Below are 21,937 nucleotides of genomic sequence, written 5' to 3' on the forward strand. Positions count from 1 at the left end.
CTTCCACCTATCGCATTTCCAACACCCCTCCCCCAAGTCCCTCCTTCCTACCTTTTATCTTAGCACACACTCCTCATTCCTGAAGGGCTCATGCCCAAAACGTCGATTCTCCTGCTCCTTGGATGCTGTCTGACCTGCTGTGCTTTTCTAGCAACACATTTTCAGCTATAACCTTTGATACACAAGTGAACATTTCTAAATATTAGAATGCTTTAACAGGGAAACAATAAAACATAATTGCACAACATGCACTCTTGCACTAAACATCGCTCATTTTCCCCACTGTCTTAATGCTTACAGTCTTAGTTCAATGAGAGAAAACTGAATCCTACTACCACCTGTAAAGACGTGACATGACAAGAATCTAACTCCAATGCAGATTCACAAAAGATATCGGGCAGGTAAAGCCACACTTCAGCTCATGGAATGTTGAAGGGTAATTTACAGGAACTATTAGTACTACAAAAACTATCTAGTATGTAACTACATTCTGGATTTTCAAAAAAATCATATGTTTTTTAAAATCCGAAATTGATTAAAAAAAAGTGCTGGAAAAAACACAGATCAGGCAGTATCTGAGCAGCAAGAGAATCGATGTTTTGGGCTTAACCAGACGAAGGGTCAAGCCTAATCTGTCAACTCTCTTGCTCCTCAGAGGCTGCCTGGTCTGCTGTGCTGTGCTTTTTCTAGTGGCACACTTTGCGACTCAGACTTCTCCAACATCTGCAGTCCTCACTATCGCCTCTAAGATCTCTCCTAACACCTCACTTCCTGTTTCAAGGTTAAAAGTCAGTTTCTCTAACCAGTCACCCTGTGCTCTGTGGTAGCAAACAAAAAAAAAAAAAAATTGTGTTTCTGAATATTGCTCAAATACTGCCCTGGCATCATTGTAACAAGAACTAGGCATCCTATTCAAACAGTGATTTGATATAACTATAAAATTTGAACCAAACCTCTGACATATGGTTCAGTATTCAGTTTGCTTCATGAAATGTCGCTCTGCAGTGCGATTACACGTGCAAAGTCTATTAGCACCTCCATATCTCTCATACCACTAACCATTACCTATTTTGCCCTCAAAGCATAGAAAGCATTCACTTTTCTCTGCCAATATGTAGTACCTTATATTTATGGCTGTTTAAAATGTTAATGTGCCACTTATTATTTTATATAGGCCCTCTTGTAGGTTTAATCAACACAGTATAGCTAGAGACCTGAAACGAAACAAACAGCATCACGCCAATAACACTCCATTCCACAATTGATGTATTGGCACCTTACATTAGTACAGCAATGTGCTGCTCACTCATTTTAAAATTGCACTCACATGCAATAATATCTTATTACATTAACACTCAGGCGCTCACCCCAGTCCGCAAAACTACACTTCCAAAAAAAAAATGCTCAAGAACAATCCAAAAACATCAATAAAACTTGCGATTTCAGGTACAAACCAATTCATTAAATATTAAACCACTCTTATTGATGAGTATTGTATATGACTGCATTGAATTTTTGCCAATGTTTACTTACTGCCACTTATCAGTGCTTTTGCTATAAGTAACGAGTAGAAAATTAATTTCCTATGAATATTGACAAGTATATCTTTTAAAAAGGTCTCCTGGAATACATTTGGGCTTATTTGAGCTCATGAGCAAGGTGATCAAATAACTTCCAAATGAACATCAAATGGTACATTGTCCACTGGGAGCCATTCCACAGCACTTGCTGTACAATACAAGCTAAATTCACAGTGCAGTTATTTTAGTAGAAAGCCTTCGTTAACTCCTCTCCCAGCACATTTACTAAGAAACCGCAAGAAGCAGTGGCTTCAGCGTCTTAGTATAGATGAAATGCAACAGACTGGATTTCATTTCAAATTCTTTATTTCTTCCTTATCACCAATTATTACATTTCTTAACCCCCATTAGGTGCTCATGATTTGGAGGTGCCAGTTTTGGACTAGGGTGTACAAAGTTAAAACATCAGGTTACAGTCCAACAGTAAAACACTTTAGTGGTCCAGGACATTGACTCTCGGACATTCGGGTAACCATCTCTAAGGCAGACTTCAGCACAAGCAACAACGCAGAGTGGCCGAACAGAGATAGCCAAGTTCGGTACCCACGGGGATGGCCTCAACCGGAATCTTGGGTTCAAGTCACATTACAGGTGGCCACATTGCATCACACACCCCTACACTCACACAGACCCTCTACCATACATACACACACGTTTGTGGCGTGAATTTGTACTTGCAGAATTACATTCTATTTTGCTTAAAAACTGCATGAACCCATGTAAAATTCTGTAAATCCCTTTTTCAGAAATAGAACTAGTCTGAACATTGGGGCACAGACAACCTCTAGGAGGAAGTGAGGACTGCAGATGCTGGAGATCAGAGCTGTGTTGCTGGAAAAGCGCAGCAGGTCAGGCAGTATCCAAGGAGCAGGAAAATCGACATTTCGGGCATGAGCCCTTCTTCAGGAAGAAGGGCTCATGCCCGAAACGTCGATTCTCCTGCTCCTTGGATACTGCCTGACCTGCTGCGCTTTTCCAGCAACACATTTTCAGCACAGACAACCTCCACAGGGCACCTCACCTTCAATGCATTATTGAGCTGACATGGAACCTATTGTTACAGTTCACCTGAGAATGTAACTTTAAAAAGAAATCTGAGATTTAGATATGAAAGAACTGAAACCAGCATGGTCATTCTAAAAGACGAGACTTAAACAACCCCAGTCTTTTTCAATACTGAATTTCAGTTACGTCACACTAAACATTTGCTATAAATTCAGTCTTACGATCTTATACTCCACAACCACCCGATGAAAGAGCAGCGCTCCAAAAAACTAGTGTTTCCAAATAAACATGTTGGACTATAACCTGGTGTTGTGATTTTCAACCTATTAGGTGCAATGTTGAGCAAGCTGTCCTGATTTGTGCCATCCAGATTGCAATGAAAGAAAAACTTGAGCCAAGACATACTCGACTCCTTACTAATGGATTATGGAATTCTCCATGAGGAGTAACACAGATGGGGGATGTAGGTCGCTCAAGCAATCGAGTCGTGCATCACTCCATGGTTAACATGATGCAAAATCTCAATGAACAACAAAATTCATTTACATGCATGTGCACATTTGTGCACTCCATATACCCTTATTGCTTATTTCATCAACAGTCCAACAGGAATGAACTGTTTGAACTGCAACTAAAGTGAATATTAAGCAAAGGTGAACATTGGGGAAAGATGCAGATTGACAAGAGGCATAACGTTAAGCTCCTCAAGCAACAGATCACTCCCCCACCACAGACAGGAAGAGAGTAGATTGACATATGCCATTTTAAAAAACAAAGCAAGAGCTCCACAGATGGTTAGTTCAAAGTTTGTGCGAAGATTTGTAGCTCGGGTGCTCGTTGTTGTGGTTCTGTTCGCCGAGCTGGGAATTTGTGTTGCAGACGTTTCGTCCCCTGTCTAGGTGACATCCTCAGTACTTGGGAGCCTCCTGTGAAGCACTTCTGTGATCAGAAATATACACAGACAAGAAACTATGGTCTCATTCGATATAACGGCACTGTCCACCTCTATTGACAAAACCCTAGCCAGAGAAACAATAGCCAACCTACTGGACATACAGAACAGACAACAAGACGGGGAACCTAAACAAAGATTGCATACTCAAACTACTGGACCTGTGCCTCACAACACACTTCACGTTCAACAACCAAACATATGAACAAATCAGCAGCACACCCATGGACTCACCCATCTCTGGACTCATAGCAGAAGCAGTAATGCAAAGATTAGAACAAACAAACAGTCTTACCGCAAATTCAACCCAAACTCTGGGTCAGATATGTGGATGACACCTTAGTAATCATTAAAAACACAGAAATAGAAAACACACACCAGTTCATCAACGCCACACTCACAGGAATCCGATTCACTAGAGAGGAAGAAAAGGACAATCAACTCCCATTCCTAGACTTGATGGTACAGAGAACACTGAATGGAGAATTCACCACAAAGGTATACAAACACAGAAATAGAAAACACACACCGGATCATCAATGACACACTCACAGGAATCCGATTCACTAGGAGGGGAAGAAAAGGACAACCAACTCCCATTCCTAGATGTGATGGCACAGAGAACACTGAATGGAGAATTCACCACAAAGGTATACAGGAAAGCCCCACACACAGACCAAGTCCTGAACTATGAAAGCAACCACCCCAACACAACCAAAAGTCGCATCAAGACACTGTTCAAAAGGGCCACAACACACTGCAGTACACCAGAACTGCAAAAAGAGGAAGAACACCCCATAATGTATTCGCCAAAAACGGATATTCCCACAATTTCATCAACAGATGCCTAAGGGAAAGACAACGGAATGAGGACATGCCACAACCCAAAGGACTAGCCAAGTTACCATACATCAAGAACATTTCTGAAATGACAGCCAGACTACTGCGACCACTAGGACCACTATAACAGCACAAATCAACAGCCACTCTCAGACAACAACTCACCAGGACAAAGAACCTGATACCGAGCATGAGCAAAACCAACGTAGTGTACAAAATCCCATGCAAGGACTGCACAAAACACTACATAGGACAAACAGGAAGACAGCTAACGATCCGCATCCATGAATACCAACTAGCCACAAAATGACATGACCAGCTATCCTTAGCTAGACAGGGGACGAAACGTCTGCAACACAAATTCCCAGCTCGGCGAACAGAACCACAACATATGGTTAATGAACTTGTGTAATATTCATTTTAGAAAAATGAAAAAGTTCCTTAACAGTTAAAATAGCTTTCTATTAAAAAGAACCAAATCATCTACCAAATCAAAACTTGTTAAAACTGCAATGGGTACACAAATATTGCTCTAAAATTTGTTAAAGAATTACTTGGGAGATTTATGATCCTACTGAAAGGAAAATAACCCCAGGGGAAATGATCTGAAATAAAAAAAACGTTGGAAATACACAATGGGTCCTTCATATTTTACGCTTGGGTCATTAGAAGAACTCTGGATACATTAAATCTCTCTCATTTAAAATGCTGACACCCTCATTGTGAAGCTTTTTCTGTTGCACTTGGACATTGACAGACAGTTGATGAGGGCTTTTGCCTGAAATGTCGACTCTCCTGCTCCTCGGATGCTGCCTGACCTGCTGTGCTTTTCTAGCACCTCACTCTTAACTCTAATCTCCAGCATCTGCAGTCCTCACTTCTGCCATTTACAGGCTGTAGGCTTTTGTTTTGCAGCTTTTGACCTTACTGCACGTCCAATATTTCGGCATTATTAAGGCACATTAAGACTCAAGACAATGGCCGACTGAAAAGGACACATTTGCACAGCGAGGTTTTGAACATAGGGATCTGTGCTAAGAACCACAGAGCACAAGGTTTCCAAGTAGTGTTACATCAATAACATGCCAGCTTTTTATCAATGGACTTGATCAACTGGGCCAACGGGCTGAGAAATGGCAAGTGCAGTTTAATTTCAATAAATGCAAGGTGTTGCGTTTTGGTAAAGCAAACCAGGGTAGGACTTCCAGTCAATGGCAGGACCCTGAGGAGTGGTATAGAACAAAGATCTCGGGGTCCAGATTTATAGCTCCTTGAAAATGGAGTCACAGATAGATAACATGACGAAGGTGGCTTTCAGCATGCTAGCTTGCATCAGTCAAAGCATCGAGTATTGGAGATGGGATGCCTGGTAGCAGCTGTGCAAGACGATGGGGAGGCCACATTTTCCGTGGCGTGTGTAGTTCTGGTCACCCTACTACAGAAAAAAAGGATATTATTAATCTAGAAAGAGTACAGAAAAGATTTACCCGGATGCTACCTAAACTGGAAGATTTGTGTTACAAAAAGAGGCTGGGACTTCTTTCCCCCTGGAGCATAGGAGACTGAGGGGCAATACCTTGCAGAGGTATATAAAATCATGTGAGCTATAGATAAGATGGATAGCAGACAGTTTTCCACATGGTAGGGGAGTCTAAATTTTGATGGCATAGATTTAAGGGGAAAGAGGGAAGAAATACAAAATGGGTCGGGGTAATTTTTTTTACCCCATACAGAGGGTGGATAGTGTCTGGAATGGGCTGCCAAATGTAGAGGGGGAAGCGGGTACCATTTCAATCATTTAAGAAACATTTAGACAGGTACGTGGATGGTATAGGTCTGGAGGGATATGGACTAAACGCAGGTAAATGGGACTAGTTTAAAATTGCGTAAAAAGGATGGTATGGGTAAGTTGGACTGAAGTGCCATTTTTCATCCTGTAGATCTCCATGAATGGAAATAAAAAGTGATTAGCTGTCAATAGGAAAAAAGGGAAATAAAAACACATTCCAGGAAAATGCAAGGATTAAGATTGATGATCCATAAGACGTAGGAGAGAAGTGGGCCATTCAGCCCATCAAGTCCACTCTGCCATCCCATGAAATCATGGCTGATCTGATAACCCTCAGTTCCATTTCCCTTGCCTTTCTCCTTAACCCAAATTCTCACTGATTAACAATCCAGTCCATCTCAGCCTCGAATATCCTTAACAATACTGTCTTAACGGGTAACTTGAGGACTTTGGATAGCTTGACTAAATGGTCTCATTTGTGATGATTCCAGGTATAGTGGGGTTTAATATCTACTATGCAAGTGAGTGGTGACAACACAGAACTTTTGTGAAATAAAAAGCTGCAGGGTAAAATGTTTATAATCACAGATGAAGGATCTCTCATTGGAAGTGAATTTTAAAAAGAAGTGTGGACCACGGAACAAACTCACATAGGATATTGGGTTGCTTCAGGGAGAAGTATAGGTCTTCAAAAAATAAAAAGCCAACCCCAATTTTCCATACTATCTAAATTCATATTGATGGAAACATCCATTATTCCCAGCTAATTCTCCCTCATTCTCTTGTAACCCCACAAGGAGGACCTAGTTTTGAAACATTTATAGTTTACATTGACAATTTAATGCTAATGCAAGTCCCAGACTTGGGGACATGGGATGCAGAAATTGCCTGCAAGCTTTGTAATGCAAATATAAACTCAACGCTTGGCAGCTTTGAAACTGCACACGGCATATCAGGAGAATATCAGAGGAATAGACAGAGTTCTGGAGTCTATTTGGGAGGTCTAAAGCAACAGTGACAGTACTAAAATGTTGTACCTTGTTTCCACAAGAAACTGTTCCAAAGTGATACTGCAGGCATTAGGTCCAAATAACCCATACCCTGTGCATCCACAACCACTGACATCACAAATCCTGCCCTCATATTATGCTATCAGATAACAGATCATTCAGTTCTCCATTATGATTCAGATCTAAAAACTAGGTGGATAACTCAAGTGACAACAAGACTTCTGTCATAATTCACAGATCCAAAGCAGTTTGTCAGTCCAAAAGATTGTTCCAGAATTTATAGCAGTAGAGAACCCAAGGCCACAATAATTAAAAGTAATGATAATACATTCAAATCACTCAAATACCTCACTTCCCACTTCAGATGTTAGTGTATTACATACCAAAGTTTTTGGAGATCTGACCTGCAAACTGAAATTAAACAGATACAAAAAAGTTTTATGACAGAATTAAACTGATTGGTTAAGGGCACCTGAGGTCTGGTCATTCATCTGTCATCTTGAAAAGGGTGCACATGCCCCATTGTCAGAACAATTAAATGATGCATCATATGGTAGTAATCACTCCTGTTATTATAAACCAGCGCACCATCAAACAGTGGCCAACACCATGGGAAATCCGCTAGCACTGACAAATACTTTGAATGCAGAATGGCCATGATTTGTAATGTTGGTTATTGGTCCATCATACATTTAAACAATCTTGCGACTACAAGTAGTTCTTCTGTGACGCTATGGTTGCATTCTCGTGCAACCCCGCATTATAGAAAAACCACACTTTAGAAACAGCATTTAAAGTGTTGGAGATGTAATAGCACGTTAGCAAAGTGTCCCCAACTCAATTGCATTACAGCAAATTCATGCGCCATAGCAGAATGACCTGTACTTGTAATTAAGTGTCATTTCATACCGAGCACCATATCTAAAAGAACCGTAGCATGATTTTTCACTATTTTAAAATCAACTGGTTCAGACAGGTTCTAAGACTGGCCAGGTGGGATTTTTATACTTTTACAGTTAATCACTGTGTACTAATTTCTCAAGAGAGTTCAGGTAGCTCAGTTGACTGGCCAGCTACTTTGCTATGCAGAATAACACTAACGTAAGAACATTGCAATTAGTGTCACTGTGTGTAAAGGAGCCTAATTCTGAGAGTCTTTCTGAAAATCCACAAACAATTATCAGAAACTCTCAAAGGTGATTAATTCAATTTTACAGCTTTAGCTTTGCAAACAGGACTAACTTTCCAGTGTCATGTTTTGATTCAGCGTAAGAGATCATGGAAACTCTACTTATGAAGAATGGAAGTCGGACTTCAATTTGAGCGAGGGAATCAAATGCAATATTTCCAAGTTTACTGATGACACGGAGCTATTTGCTGAGAAGGATGCAACAAAGAGCTTTCAGGACAATTCAGACGAGTTGAGTCAATGGGCAAATGCATGGCAGAGACAGTATGATGTGAATAAGGGGATAATCAGGAAGGTCAATGGACTGTTGGTCTTTATCTCAAGGATTGAAAATTGCGGCGCTGGAAAAGCACAGCAGGTCAGGCAGCATCCGAGGAACAGGACAGTCAACATTTCATTAGGAATTTCTGATGAAAGGCTTATGCCTGAAACCCAGATTCTCCTGCTCCTTGGATGCTGCCTGACCAGCTGCGCTTTTTCAGCACCACACTGTTAGACTCTGATCTCCAGCATTTGCAGTCCTCACTTTCTCCTTATTTCAAGGGGCCTGTACTGCAACTGTACAAGATGTTGGTGATATCACACCTCAACTACTGAGCGGTTTTGGTCCATTTAGAAGGAAAGATATGGTTTCATCAAAAGCAATTCAGAGAGGGTTTACTACGGTGATCCCTGGTATGGAGGGATTGCCTTATGAGTGAAGACACACAGGTCAAGAGACTTTATTCAATGAGAGGTGATCTCATTGAAACATGTACCAATCTTATGGGACTTGACTGGATAAATGCTGAGAGGATGTTTCTTTGTATGGAAAAGTCCAGGACTTGATGGCACAGTCGCTGAATAAAGGGATGCCAATTTAAGACTGACCAAAAAACAAAAGAGGAATTTCTTTTCTCAGAGGTTGGAGTGTCTTAGGAACTCCTTGCCACAGAGAGCGGTGGAGGCAGAGTTTTTCTTGTGCATATTTAAGGGGGAAGTTAGATTCTTGACCAGATGGGGAATCACTGGTGACACAGGAAAAAGTGGATGCGAGGATTGTTAGATTGCCCATGACCCTACCGAACGACGGAGCAGGCTCGGGGTGGTGAAGGGGGCAAACAGCTTACTCCTGTTCCCATTTCTTCTGGTATGTGAAGTTATCTACTTCAGCTGGAAAAAATACAGATTTGCAGAGTATTATTTAAATTGTGATAGATTGGAAAATGCCCGTGCATTAAAAAAAAAACAAACCAGAGTGTTCCTATACCCCAAAATCACTGAAAGCAAGCATTCAGGAAAGCAAGTGGATAGGAAACCAGATTGATTAGGTAGATAATTCATTCAAAAGCAAATGGCCTTCATTGTTAAAGAGGTTAGAGTACAGAAATGAGAAGTCTTACTAAAATCAGTGCGATTACACCTGGAGTATTATGCACAGTTTGATCTTGTTGTCTAAGAAGAGGTGTAATTGGCTTAAATGGGGTACAGTGAAGGTTCACCAGAGATTCCAAATGACTGACCAGCAATTCTAGTGGAGGTTGAATCAACTGGACGTGTAGTCACTGGTGTTTAGAAGAAACAAAAAAGTTCTGACAGGGCTGAACAGATTGGTTACAGGTACAATGTTTCTCCAAGCCAAGAGGTCTTAGTCTCAGGATACTTAGGTGGTGACTTTAAGCAAAGATTGAAAAAAAAAATGTCTTCACTGAGGACGGCGAGCCCGTGGAATTGTTTACTATGGAAGGCTATGGAGGGGAGTCAGAAATATATTTTAGAAAAGGAAGAGATAACTTTTTTTTGTAGAAGCTAAAAAGGTGCCAAGGTGAACACGGAAGAGAGCAATATTATGGCATTGCAAGAGGGGGACCAGCCACAACCATAACAAATAGAATGAATGATGAGCTTGATCGGCTAAATAGAAAATGGCAACAGGCATAGACCATGTTTCAAATTTTTAGATTTTTCTTTATGATTTAGCAGATTTAAGCCAGCGTATACAAATTAAAGTAAGGCAAAACTCTAGGCAAAGCAGGTGATTAATCTCATTCAAGGTGCAAGGGCAGCACGGTGGCTCAGTGGTTAACACTACTGCCTCATAGCACCAGCAACCTGGGTTCGAATCCAGCCTCGGACGGCTGTGTGGAGTTTGCACGTTCTCCCCATGTCTGTGTGGGTTTCCTCCAGGTGCTCCGGTTTCCTCCCACAGTCCAAAGATGTGGAGATTAGGTGAATTGGCCATGCTAAATTGTCTATAGTGTTCAGTGATGTGTATGTTAGGTGCATTAGTCAGGGGTAAATGTAAGGTTACTGTTTGGAGGGTCTGTAGTGGGCCTGTTTCCACACTGTAGGGATTCTATTCTATGAACCGATGACCACTCTTAAATCCCATTTAGACATGCAGAAAACTGACGCGCGATTTCTGCCGAGATAAAAGGAGCCCTAAATAGTACTACAAATGAGGAGAACCAGCTCAGATGCCAATAGAACAAATAAAATGGAATCAATTAAAAAGCAGCTATTAAAGTGTCTGAGACACCAATTCTCATTACGGGGCCACCACCAAAAGCAGTTCTGGCTTCAGCAGCAGCACTGCAATATAGAATGATTCAGTGTTTAATGCCTCCAGCAGCACATACAAATAAATGTCACACAGAGACAGACACACAGCCAGCCAGTGCCAGCCCACCAGACTCTCTCTCTGGAGGTGCAGTTACATCAGCACCAGGATAAACCACTAGCTCCAGCATTATGACCTGCCTGTTGTTTTTGGAATAGGTCATGTGTACAGTAGCCCTTCTCATCTGTACAGCCTTAATGACTTTAATCACCAAGTCATTAGGCAAGCTACATTATTGCATCTTAGCACAATAGGTCACTCACTTCCAGACTCAGTGGAGAGCTTCATTATTTTCTAACAGAAACAGCAAATCAACAAACAACTGCTCCGAGGATACAGCAACGAGGGAGAAAAAAAACATTAGTGGCCTACAGCTGCAGTTGACATCTCTTCCACATCAGCCAGTGGCAATGAGAGTGAAATACAAGCAAGACTGTATAGTCCAATCTTTCCCAAACTCACAACAAGTCACCTTTGCCTGCTTTCTCTCTCTCCGTATTTGGCAGACAGACTACGGAATAAAACAAAATACTCAACAATAATACAAGCAAGTTGATGAGGTGAGGGCTTCATTTGCAAGAATCAACCTTTTCACTTTCTGTTTAGAATCAAAACGGTCAGAGTATCTCCAAGGAACATCAATTTGAGTTGTCAAATCTGTAAACATTTTCAAAACCAGTTACTTTAAGTTTAATTCATTTAAAATATAATACAGAAGCTCATTTCAACACAAAAACGACATTTAGTGATTTCCAGTCTCAAATAGCTTTTAAAAAAACTTTTTGAAATATAGTCACTGCTACAATGGAGGAATAACCAGCTGGTTCACAGTTAACAGCACGGTGGCTCAGTGGTTAGCTCCGGTTTCTTCCCACAGTCCAAAGTTGTGCAGGTCAGGTGAATGGGCCATGTTAAAATTGCCCATAGTGTTAAGGTACATTAGTCAGAGGGAAATGGGTCTGGGTGGGTTACTCTTCAGAGGGGAGGGAAATGGGTCTGGGTGGGTTACTCTTCAGAGGGTCGATGTGGACTTGTTGGGCCGAAGGGCCCGTTTCCACATTGTAGGAAATCTAACCTTATTAAATTCTCAAAGAGCTAAGATGGAGGAATTGAATCAGTGATGTTTCTTGAGGAATAAACTATGACCACGACACCAAGGACACTTTGTGCTCTTCTCCAAACAGGAGGAGGATTTGTTACATCCATTGGAAGGGGAAGCTTGGGCCTCAGTTCAACATCTCCTCAAAGGTGGCTCTTCAAACAATGCATCACTTTCTCCGCATTGTATTAGGAGTGTCAGCCTGGAACATGGGCTTGAATATCTGTTGTGAAGTTTGAACCTATGTTCTCCTGACTTAGAGCAAACAGTGCAAGTACTGACACTATAATTACACAAGATAGAGAAACAAAGCTGGGCATGGGTAAATTGATGTTAGCAATGCCCAGAATGATGCATAACGGCCAGACAGAGTCTGACTACACAAGGCATTTCAAAGTGTTATGACTGGGTTGGTATAAAATTGTGGCTGAACCAACTGATTCAATAGTTTTGTTGGGAAAATTAATCAGAGGGCAGCTTTAAAAAAAAATGCAAATTTTAATCCAAAAGACCTTGCTATTTAATTCTGCAATACCAGCAAACATGCAAACTGTTAAAACTCCAAGCAATTACCACTTCTAATTCTGTTACCTTGACCAGCCCGAACCTCTTCTTTCTCTCCTGTGCCTCAGCCCTTCACTGCCACTACCTTCAGTCTGTTAACACTCTCATAGGAGATGTACTTTATGATTCAAATTTAGTCAGCAAGAAATGTGCATTGATTTAGATTTAACAGTATTGTGTATCTAGCTTATGCACATAATAGGCTTCCTTCGTAGATTTAGCATTTTGAAGGAATAACTTTGACAAGTTATTTATTTCTGCTGACTTAAGATTGAAAAAAAGATGCCTGCTCTTACTACAGCTCGAAATGAAAGTTAACTTTGATTTATATATCACGTGATATATATCACATATTGATCAAAATATGTGATCAAAGCAAGTTATTGGATAGAACATTTCACAAGACAGGGGTTCACAATTTTTTAAAAAATATCTGGAATTGACAAAACAACAGACCTCCCATGCTGTTTATGTCAGTTCAAAGTCAAACTGTTTCAGAATCAACACATTAATAATTACTGTTGTGCACAGAAAACAAACACCAAACCTACAGCATCTGTGTAGGCCCAGGGCTAAAAGACAGGTTGGAGGAAAATACCAGGCTACTACAGCTGATCACTATTCAGATATGTGCTGAATAGCATGAAGTCACAAATGCTGATAAAGGTACTGATGAGTACATCTTGCTATTGGAGCCAACCCACAATGGGTCATTACATTGAGCAGTGGAAGGGATGGTGGAAGTCACATTACCTCAAGACAACATTCCCTCACGAAACTATCAACTCTGACTATCTGCAACTGAACTCCATCAGTAGCCTATAGCCCTGCTCCACAATACACAAAGTCACCACAATAATTAATCGTGTAATGCCATGTCCAATGTAGTGGGTGGGGAAAGTTGTTAGAATCCACAATCAAAGATTTGGTTAGTTTAAAACAAAAATCTCTGCAAAGGAACAGGATCAAGACCAGAGAAATAGTTCTTGGTTCAATAAACTACTAATGTTTCAGACAAGTAATTTATATTTCTGAACAGCTAAAACCAGATCATTGCCTTATGCCCACTCTCCCAAGCACCTCATTTCTACAAAAATATCAACACTGTACAAAATCATCTGCAAACAGTTAACTCAGCACTACACCTTGTAAACAAATAGCTTGTTCTAGGAGAACAAGGTCCAACAAGGAACAATTGTACATCATGTTCCCAAAATAAAATACACAATGATTTGCAAGGACAAATACATTTCTGTATATGCAAACAAGCTCTCATTTGGAAGAAAAATTGAGACAAGATGTTCATATCAGCCAACATTTAAATCTGCCAGTCATGGCTTACTAGCCATTAAGGGGGAAACGTGATAGTGTGCAAATCAATGGCAGAAATTAGACAGAAAGGAAAATGAAAAAAGTACCACAACTATGCCTAACCTCTCCGATTATAAATGGAACAAGTATCACCAACAGAGGGCATGAGGATTAAACGGCTTCCCTCTTCCCCACAGCACACAAAAAGCTCTCAAAATATGCCAAAAGGTCGAGATGTCACAGTAATGCAGCGCAGGGTAAGGCTCCAGGTACATAGTTTCAGGTGTTGTCCCAGCAGCTGCTGGAATTTAATTACAGCATTCTAGAACATAAAATTTGTCTCAGACTCTTGACAATTGTGGTGGGTTACTGTAAAAACTCAAGTGGTTCAATAATCTCCTTTAAGAAAGGAAACCTGTATCCTTACCATGATCTGTCCAGGTGTCATCCCATTCCACCTCCCACTACCACCACCACCCACCCCCTCAAAGCAAAAACACTCAGTAGTTTTACCTCCTCCATCTTTATTCCAGGCCCTGAAGGGAAGAGACAACAATTGCTTGTGTCACAGACACAAGAGTTCACACACTTCTCTGGAACAGCAATTTCTCAATAAGCTATATAGTCATTTTACTGGAAGGACCATCCAGATAAGGCAACATCACCCACCCCCTCAAAGCAAAAACACTCAGTAGTTTTACCTCCTCCATCTTTATTCCAGGCCCTGAAGGGAAGTGAGAACAATTGCTTGTGTCACAGACACATGAGTTCACACTCTTCTCTGGAACAGCAATTTCTCAATAAGCTATATAGTCATTTTACTGAAGGACCATCCAGATAAGGCAACATACATTAATTGGGTAACCACTACATTCAACAAGGATCAACAGTAAAGATTAAGCCATCTGCTGTTACAGAATAACTGGTTTCACAAAATGAATACTTTTTACCTAGTTAAACTAGCTTACATACTGAACGCTTCCAGTATTGTTAAATGGCTCTACATAATGACTGCTTTTCCATCTTGTTAGCCCATCACCCTTGCCGCCAGCACCCCATTGTTAACTATGTTCTTATCTAATCTGAGTCATGCTCAGCTGAAACCGACTGCTTGCAGTGGCTTAGCAAGCCACTGGGCTCACAGCGATTTGGGCCTTGCCAGCAATGCCCATATCCAATGAAGGAAAAGAATGAAGACACTTTAACATGCCTTAGCAAATGTGATGTGGTTATGTCGCCCTGGAAAGCAAGTCTGAAAAATATATTCTAAAAAGTTAAAATAACCCTTGAAATAAGTGAAACTTCAGCACGGAATTAATTTTTAAATTTAGGAAAATCAGTAAAATTTTTTTAAAAATTCCCTTTGTGCCTTGTGCAGCCTAGAATATTACCACTCACTTACAACCTAGGAGGTTTGAGCTGAAGCCTCAAAAACTAGAGCCCAAATGCGTATCATTGGCAGTCCCTTGCAGGTGAGGATGACTCGCCCCCACTCTCAGGGAGAGTCTGTAGGTGGCTGAACAAACTGATGCAGCTACCACAGACTCTGTTACACTTGGGGCAGATGGTGGTCACAGGAAGCGATGGTTGGAGGGTTGGTGTGACAGTGTGATCCTTCACTGTTTGCACCTGGCTTCCATTTCTTTCCCCCCCACTATGAGAAGTCTCAAGGTGCTCGACACCTTCCCAGATTCTCCTCCTCCTCCACTTTGGAAGGTCTTGGGCCAGAGACTCCCAGGTGTCCGTAGAAATGTTGCACTTCGCCATGGAGATCTTATGCCCATTTACTACACTGCTCTTCACTTCAGAATTGGAAATGCTGGGAGTTCCGAGTTGGTCTCGTGATGCCACAATTAACCAAGAACTTCAACTTGTTCAGATGGACACAAATCTAGTCAAAGGATTCCTGCAGGGGTGCAGGATCTATTTCATGGTTTTGCCCAATGCTCAGAAAAAAACAATAAGTTTTTCAATAAGTTAATCAATAGCTTCATCAGCATTTATTGCACCTACATGGAAAATTATTCCAACTACTGCAAGAGAGGAAACACAGCAGCCAGTTTTGCCAAGAGGAAGATCATATAAATAGCACTGTGATAACAACCAGAGGCCAGTAACCTGTTTATCTAGCAAAAGGCGGTTGAGACACAAATATTGGTCAAGATACCACAGAAGTGCCAAACACTTCTTTGGAATTGTACCAGTGAATCTTTTGCATCCTACAAAGCAGGCACTTCCAACTGTGCAGTGCTCCCTCAGTACCAAATGTGAACTTGTACTCAAATTGCTCGAGTGTGTCTTGAATACATAACCATCCCATGTAAGAATGCACTATCCAACCTCCTCAAGGCTGCAATTGCAGACCAAATAAACTTTTCCATTCCTGCATTATCTAAATCAAAGCATCATGGCTAATTTGGATTGACTGACTACCCTAGGTAAATAGCAGAGGTATGTTAATTATAGCCCAAGGACAGTGCATGAGGCCAGCAGCCAAAGTCAAGACAACTCATTTCTACTTGATACTACATTATCGAATCCATTCCTAATGGTGTTGCATATCTGGAAATGTTTTAAACATTTGTTTTGTAGATACAACGGATAAATGGTAAATCAGAATATCACAATCTAGTATGTGCAGCTGGGGATACATGGAGATTATTTAAACTTGTACATGGCCCTTTAGGATCTAAGATAAGCATCTAAGCTGCTCAAAACGATGCAAAGCTTGGACAGTCTTGCTTAATAAGATTCTCTATACACATTTGAAAATATAACCCAGCTGGTGAGGAGTGGTGTGTGCTCCATGATTCCCTAACAAACTGACTTCAAGAAACTCAAATTCCAATATTAAATCAAATTTAAATGTTAAATCAAATCTGAAAATGAAAGCAAGCAAGCAGATGAACAGGGTTCTGTAGCAAGATGTTCAGTAATCTCTATAATTAAACATATTTATTCAAATTGGGGGCAATTCAAAAAAGGCCAAAATAAAACAAATTGGAAAGATGTTAGTAAATAACAGACATAAATTGTAGAGGATGGGGTTTACTGGGAGTGGATATCACACACGAACCTACAAATCAGGAGCCCAAGTAGGACATTGGAGAAGGTTTGAAGGGCCCCAATCGCTCAATAAGTTAATGGCTAATCAACAACTTTTGATTCCTTTGCCTGTCCACCTCCATCACCTTGAGGCAGCAAGTTCCAAATTCTCATAACCCTCAGAGAAAATAAAACAAAATCTTACTTCTACCGCAAACAGCATTCCCTAACTTTAAAACAATGCCACCTCGTTCTGCACTCACCCACAAGAGGAAACATCCTTTCCACATCCAGGATTGCATACACTTCAATCAATTCATCTTTTCATGTTCTAAACCCTAGTGAAAACTAGCCAAGTATATCCAATCTTTTCTCAAAAAGGATAAACTGCTCATTTGAGGCATCAAACTCATGAACCCATTCTGAAATCGCCTCTAATGTATTTAGATGTTTCCTAAAAAAGAGACAGCAAAACTTTACACGCTATTTCCGATGCGGTCTCAACAATGTTCTGTTCAATTGAAGCATTATATCTTTATTACAAGAGAATTGAACACAAAAGTAAGGCCAGGATCCCAGAAGCCTCCCCGGTTATGTGACTCATACACCAGGACTTCTAGACACTAGTACACCTCAAAATACCACAATCATTCACCCTTAAAATCTGCTTTCCACTATCCAAAACGGACAAGACATTTTCCTAGTTTGCTTCCTTGTGCAAGAGTTCCACATTTTACAAGATCTGAACTTTGAAATTAAAACCAGGAGAATATGGTGCCAGACACCCAGTGGGAATTGAAATAGTACACAATCATCTAGTTGCAGAAGCAGTTATGGGGAGTGTGTTACTGATCATAACTAATGATATACAAAACACACAAGCATTACTCTAACCTTTTTCTCCCTATGGAAATTACACTGCTGTCATTGATCATTGTCAAATGCTCCACTTGGAATAATACACCATTCCACAGGGACTGACATCCATAGACAAATATACCTTAGATCTCATTGTTACAGCAAGTCCACACCACCTAACGATGCTAACACACTCCACCCAAACTGTCTTTGACCACTCAAAAATAAAGGAAACATGGACAAAAAAAAGTTTAGCTTAATTTAAATCTGTTCAGCTACTAAATAAGCATTCATAAAAATGACTATTCTATTAGCTCACTTTATTCCCTATCCCCTTCCCCAGGGACTGACATTTTATATGGTGTGCGCTATGTAATCTGCGGCCAGCAGGGAGCTGTGAATAAGCATAAATTTTTAAAAAGACCAATTAGCTGCTGCATGCACTAACATGTACCTCACTGCCACTGAGAGGTAGACACTTGGTTGGTTTCAGCAAAGTTAAAATAAAAGCTTCCCAAGTGATCTTTAAACTGCTCTCCCTTCAGACACTCTCTTGCAAGGCAGCTGGATAATCAATTATTCCAAGCTCACCCAACATCATGATGCCTAGATGAAAGGCAATTTACAAACATGAAGCAACAATTGCTTAAAGTATACTAAACACTCCCGAGATGTACTGCTTGAAACCTCTACCGCAAGTTAGAGAACCAAGATGAATGAGAAGGCAACAGAATGGAAGCTCATCCCTCAAAACTCCAACATTCCCCACTGAAGCATCCATTCCCTCAAAACATTCAGTGTCTACATACGGAGCTTTGTCCTTTCAAGCACAAGACCATAAAATATAGCAGAATTAGGCCATTTGGCCGACTGAGTTAGCACACCATTCGATCACAGACGATATTTTTCTCAGACCCATTCCCCAGTCTGTTCCCTGTAACCTTTAATCCCTTTGCTAATAAGGAACTTGTCTCGGTCTGAAGTACACTCCACAGCCCTCTGCAGCAATGAACACCATGGATCAACTACTCTCCACCTGAGAATATTCCTCCTCATTTATGGGCGGCACGGTGGCACAGTGGTTAGCACTGCTGCCTCGCAGCGCCAGAGACCCAGGTTCAATTCCCGACTCAGGCGACTGACTGTGTGGAGTTTGCACGTTCTCCCCGTGTCTGCGTGGGTTTCCTCCGGGGGCTCCGGTTTCCTCCCACAGTCCAAAGATGTGCAAGTCAGGTGAATTGGCCTTGCTAAATTGCCCATAGTGTTAGGTAAAGGGGTAAATGTAGGGGTATGGGTAGGTTACGCTTTGGCGGGTCGGTGTGGACTTGTTGGGCCGAAGGACCTGTTTCCACACTAAGTAATCTAATCTAATCTAATGTTAGTTTCTAGGAGAAAGTGAGGACTGCAGATGATGGAGATCAGAGTCGAGTGTGTGGTGCTGGAAAAGCACAGCAGGTCGGGCAGCATCCGACAAGCAGTTCAAGGGCTTATAGCCAAGACATAGATTCTCCTGCTCCTCAGATGCTGCCTGACCTCCTGCATGTTTCTGGCACCACACTCTCGACTCATCTCAGTTTCGGAAGGGTCATTCCCTCAAGCCAAGGCTGTGCTTGTTTTCGTTAGATGAGGATCCATCCGCTCCACGTCCACTCTATCCAGGTCTCTCAGTTTTCTGCAACTTTCAATGATATGACCCCTCACCCTTCTGAAGTCTCAGTACAGACACAGAGTGCTCAAATGTTCCTCAAATGAGGAGCTCTTCATTCCTGGGATCCTTCTTGTGAACCTCCTGTAGAGCCATCAAAGGCCAGCACACATCTCCCTTCAATACAGGGCCCAAAACCATTCACAATATTCCAAATGCAGTCTGACCAAAGCCTTCCGCAGCCTCATCAGTACATCCCTGCTCTGGTACATTAGCCCTCTGAAAAGGAACACCAACACTGCATTTGCTTTCCGAGTAAACCATTAGAGAACCCTGAACTAGGACTCCCAAGTCCCAGTGTACTTCAGATTTCCAAAACTTTTTTACCCCCATTTAGAAAATAGTCCACACCTCTATTCATTCTACCAAACCTCAACTTTGCCCATATTATATTCAAGCCTCCACTTCTTTGTTCACTCTCCTAGTCAATCAATTTGTTCTTTTGGTATTAGAAATGGTAATGCAGGACTTGAGTCAGTCACATGAAACCAGCCAATCTTGGCTAACATACAAACTTCAAATAGGCCTTTGGTACCCCAGGGATACAGTTCTATACTGCTGACATTGAGGGCTGGAGAGGTGTTTTTGGATAACGTTGTCTCTTTGACTTGTAATGACAGCTTGCTCTGTCTCAAATATGCAGAACAAACTGTTGAGACATGGGTCTGATGGATCAATAGATAAAGGACACTGTTGGGGATAACAGGCACACAAAAGCACCCAAACAAGTTTGATAACTAGCTCATGTAAAGTTAGCTGACCTAAACCAGGCAACTGGTAAGGATTTTAGTGTCCCATGGCTGGACAGATGAAGAAAAGAAAAAGAAAAATAGATCCAGCAAGAGTCTCATTCTTAACAAGAAGACCATACCCAAACACTGTTGGAAATTACACATGGATGACCAAGTATAAGTTAAGACTGGACTGCAGTACCCTCTACTACTGATCGAAGCAATGAGATTCTTCTAACTCCCTCATTGGAAATGGCTACTTTGGACTTCAAGTCCACCTTCACCCATATAATGCACCCCAAATAGGCAAGAATTTTAAAATGGGGTGAATAAATACCTCAAATGTTTTAACCAGCAACAGCACTGCAGGGAAATGTATCATAACATGTAGCACATTAGATGATAGGTAGGTAGAGCATCACTCCAGAATGACTTTTTAAACCACATCTACTTGCCAGCAAGCTATTCCAGTGTCGGGGAAATCATTACAGATCAGCTTGCTGTTGCTTACACATATACCATTTATCACTGGACAATGATTAATAGCAAGAACTATGATTATTTCCCCTCTTCCACCTCTACTGACGCTGGAGCCAAAGTTAAATAGTTCATCACAAACTGATGATTGGGTCAAGATACATTACATGTTACCTTAATTCTGACAAAGGTCAAAATGATTCCTCTTAAGTTTTCCAAGTAGACACTCAGAATGAAGAAGTCACTCTGCTTTACTTTTTCTCGCATTCCTGTCAAAAAAAAATTTTCATTCCTAAAACTGTACCATTCTCGGTCTGGGCAAGTGCTGTGTTCAAGACACTTTTGGAAGACTGGCAAGGATGGTAACATTGAAGCAAGAGCAAAAATAAACAAAGAAAATTTATTTTGGCAGTATTACCTTACAATTACGCAAACAGACAAATATATAAAATTGCCATTAAGTCAAGCAGTTCTGCAGTCACATAGTTCAATATAATCTCCGATTATGGTTCATGGGCAACAACCACACAAAGCAATTTTCGTTGGCCTTCAGCTAGTCCACAAAATGCACTCTCATCTAATATTGTTTCTTTGGTTCGCTCTTCTTTTAATGTACTACTATTGCTTACCAGACAGTCTAATAACAAATAGTATTAAAAACAACAATGCAAATTCCTGGCATCACAAGAAAAGCTTTTTCCTGTATCACTGGTTCTTCCTGTCACATGCAAGAATATACTCAGACTCCCATAGTAATGTCTACTCTACCTCTGCCAAGAATATGACAGCATGTTTTGTGAATAAAGGGCATTCAATTCATCAAGTTCCTTTTTTGGACAAATTAACTCATCACATCGTTCAATCCTTTCTCATAGTAGAAAGACAGATAATTTGTAACTATTTAAAAGGCATTAGGAATTTCATGCAGCATGTTGAACAACTTTACTGGTGTGGCCACCACTGCTAGCATGGCACAATTCAGGGAGAAATCAAATTTGTTGTCCCGAATTTTCTTGGAGGGGTAGGGAGAGAGAAGAGAGATTGAACTTTATTTTTGTTGTTAATTTTTTGACAGTACTGGACTTGGTAATAACATCAATTTATCTCATTATACATTAGAATACAGCAACATGAGCTAATACACCAATCTATCTTTTCAAGACCGTCACTACGTATTTCACAT

The 21,937-nt window shown here is 40.9% G+C and overlaps 1 protein-coding gene across 1 annotated transcript in view; it reads right to left on the reverse strand.

Moving 5' to 3' along the window:
• LOC122539800 (F-box/LRR-repeat protein 20) overlaps positions 1-21,036 on the reverse strand; it is a 136,684-nt gene extending 115,648 nt beyond the window's left edge. The window contains exon 1 of the mRNA XM_043674861.1: positions 20,929-21,036. Within this exon, the coding sequence (XP_043530796.1) occupies positions 20,929-21,021 (93 nt within the window). The 5' untranslated portion in view covers positions 21,022-21,036. The remainder of the gene's footprint in view (positions 1-20,928) is intronic.
• Between the last annotated feature and the right edge of the window lie 901 nt (positions 21,037-21,937).

The sequence above is a fragment of the Chiloscyllium plagiosum genome, chromosome 33 (assembly GCF_004010195.1).
Source record: "Chiloscyllium plagiosum isolate BGI_BamShark_2017 chromosome 33, ASM401019v2, whole genome shotgun sequence".
NCBI classification, from domain to species: Eukaryota; Metazoa; Chordata; class Chondrichthyes; order Orectolobiformes; family Hemiscylliidae; genus Chiloscyllium; species Chiloscyllium plagiosum.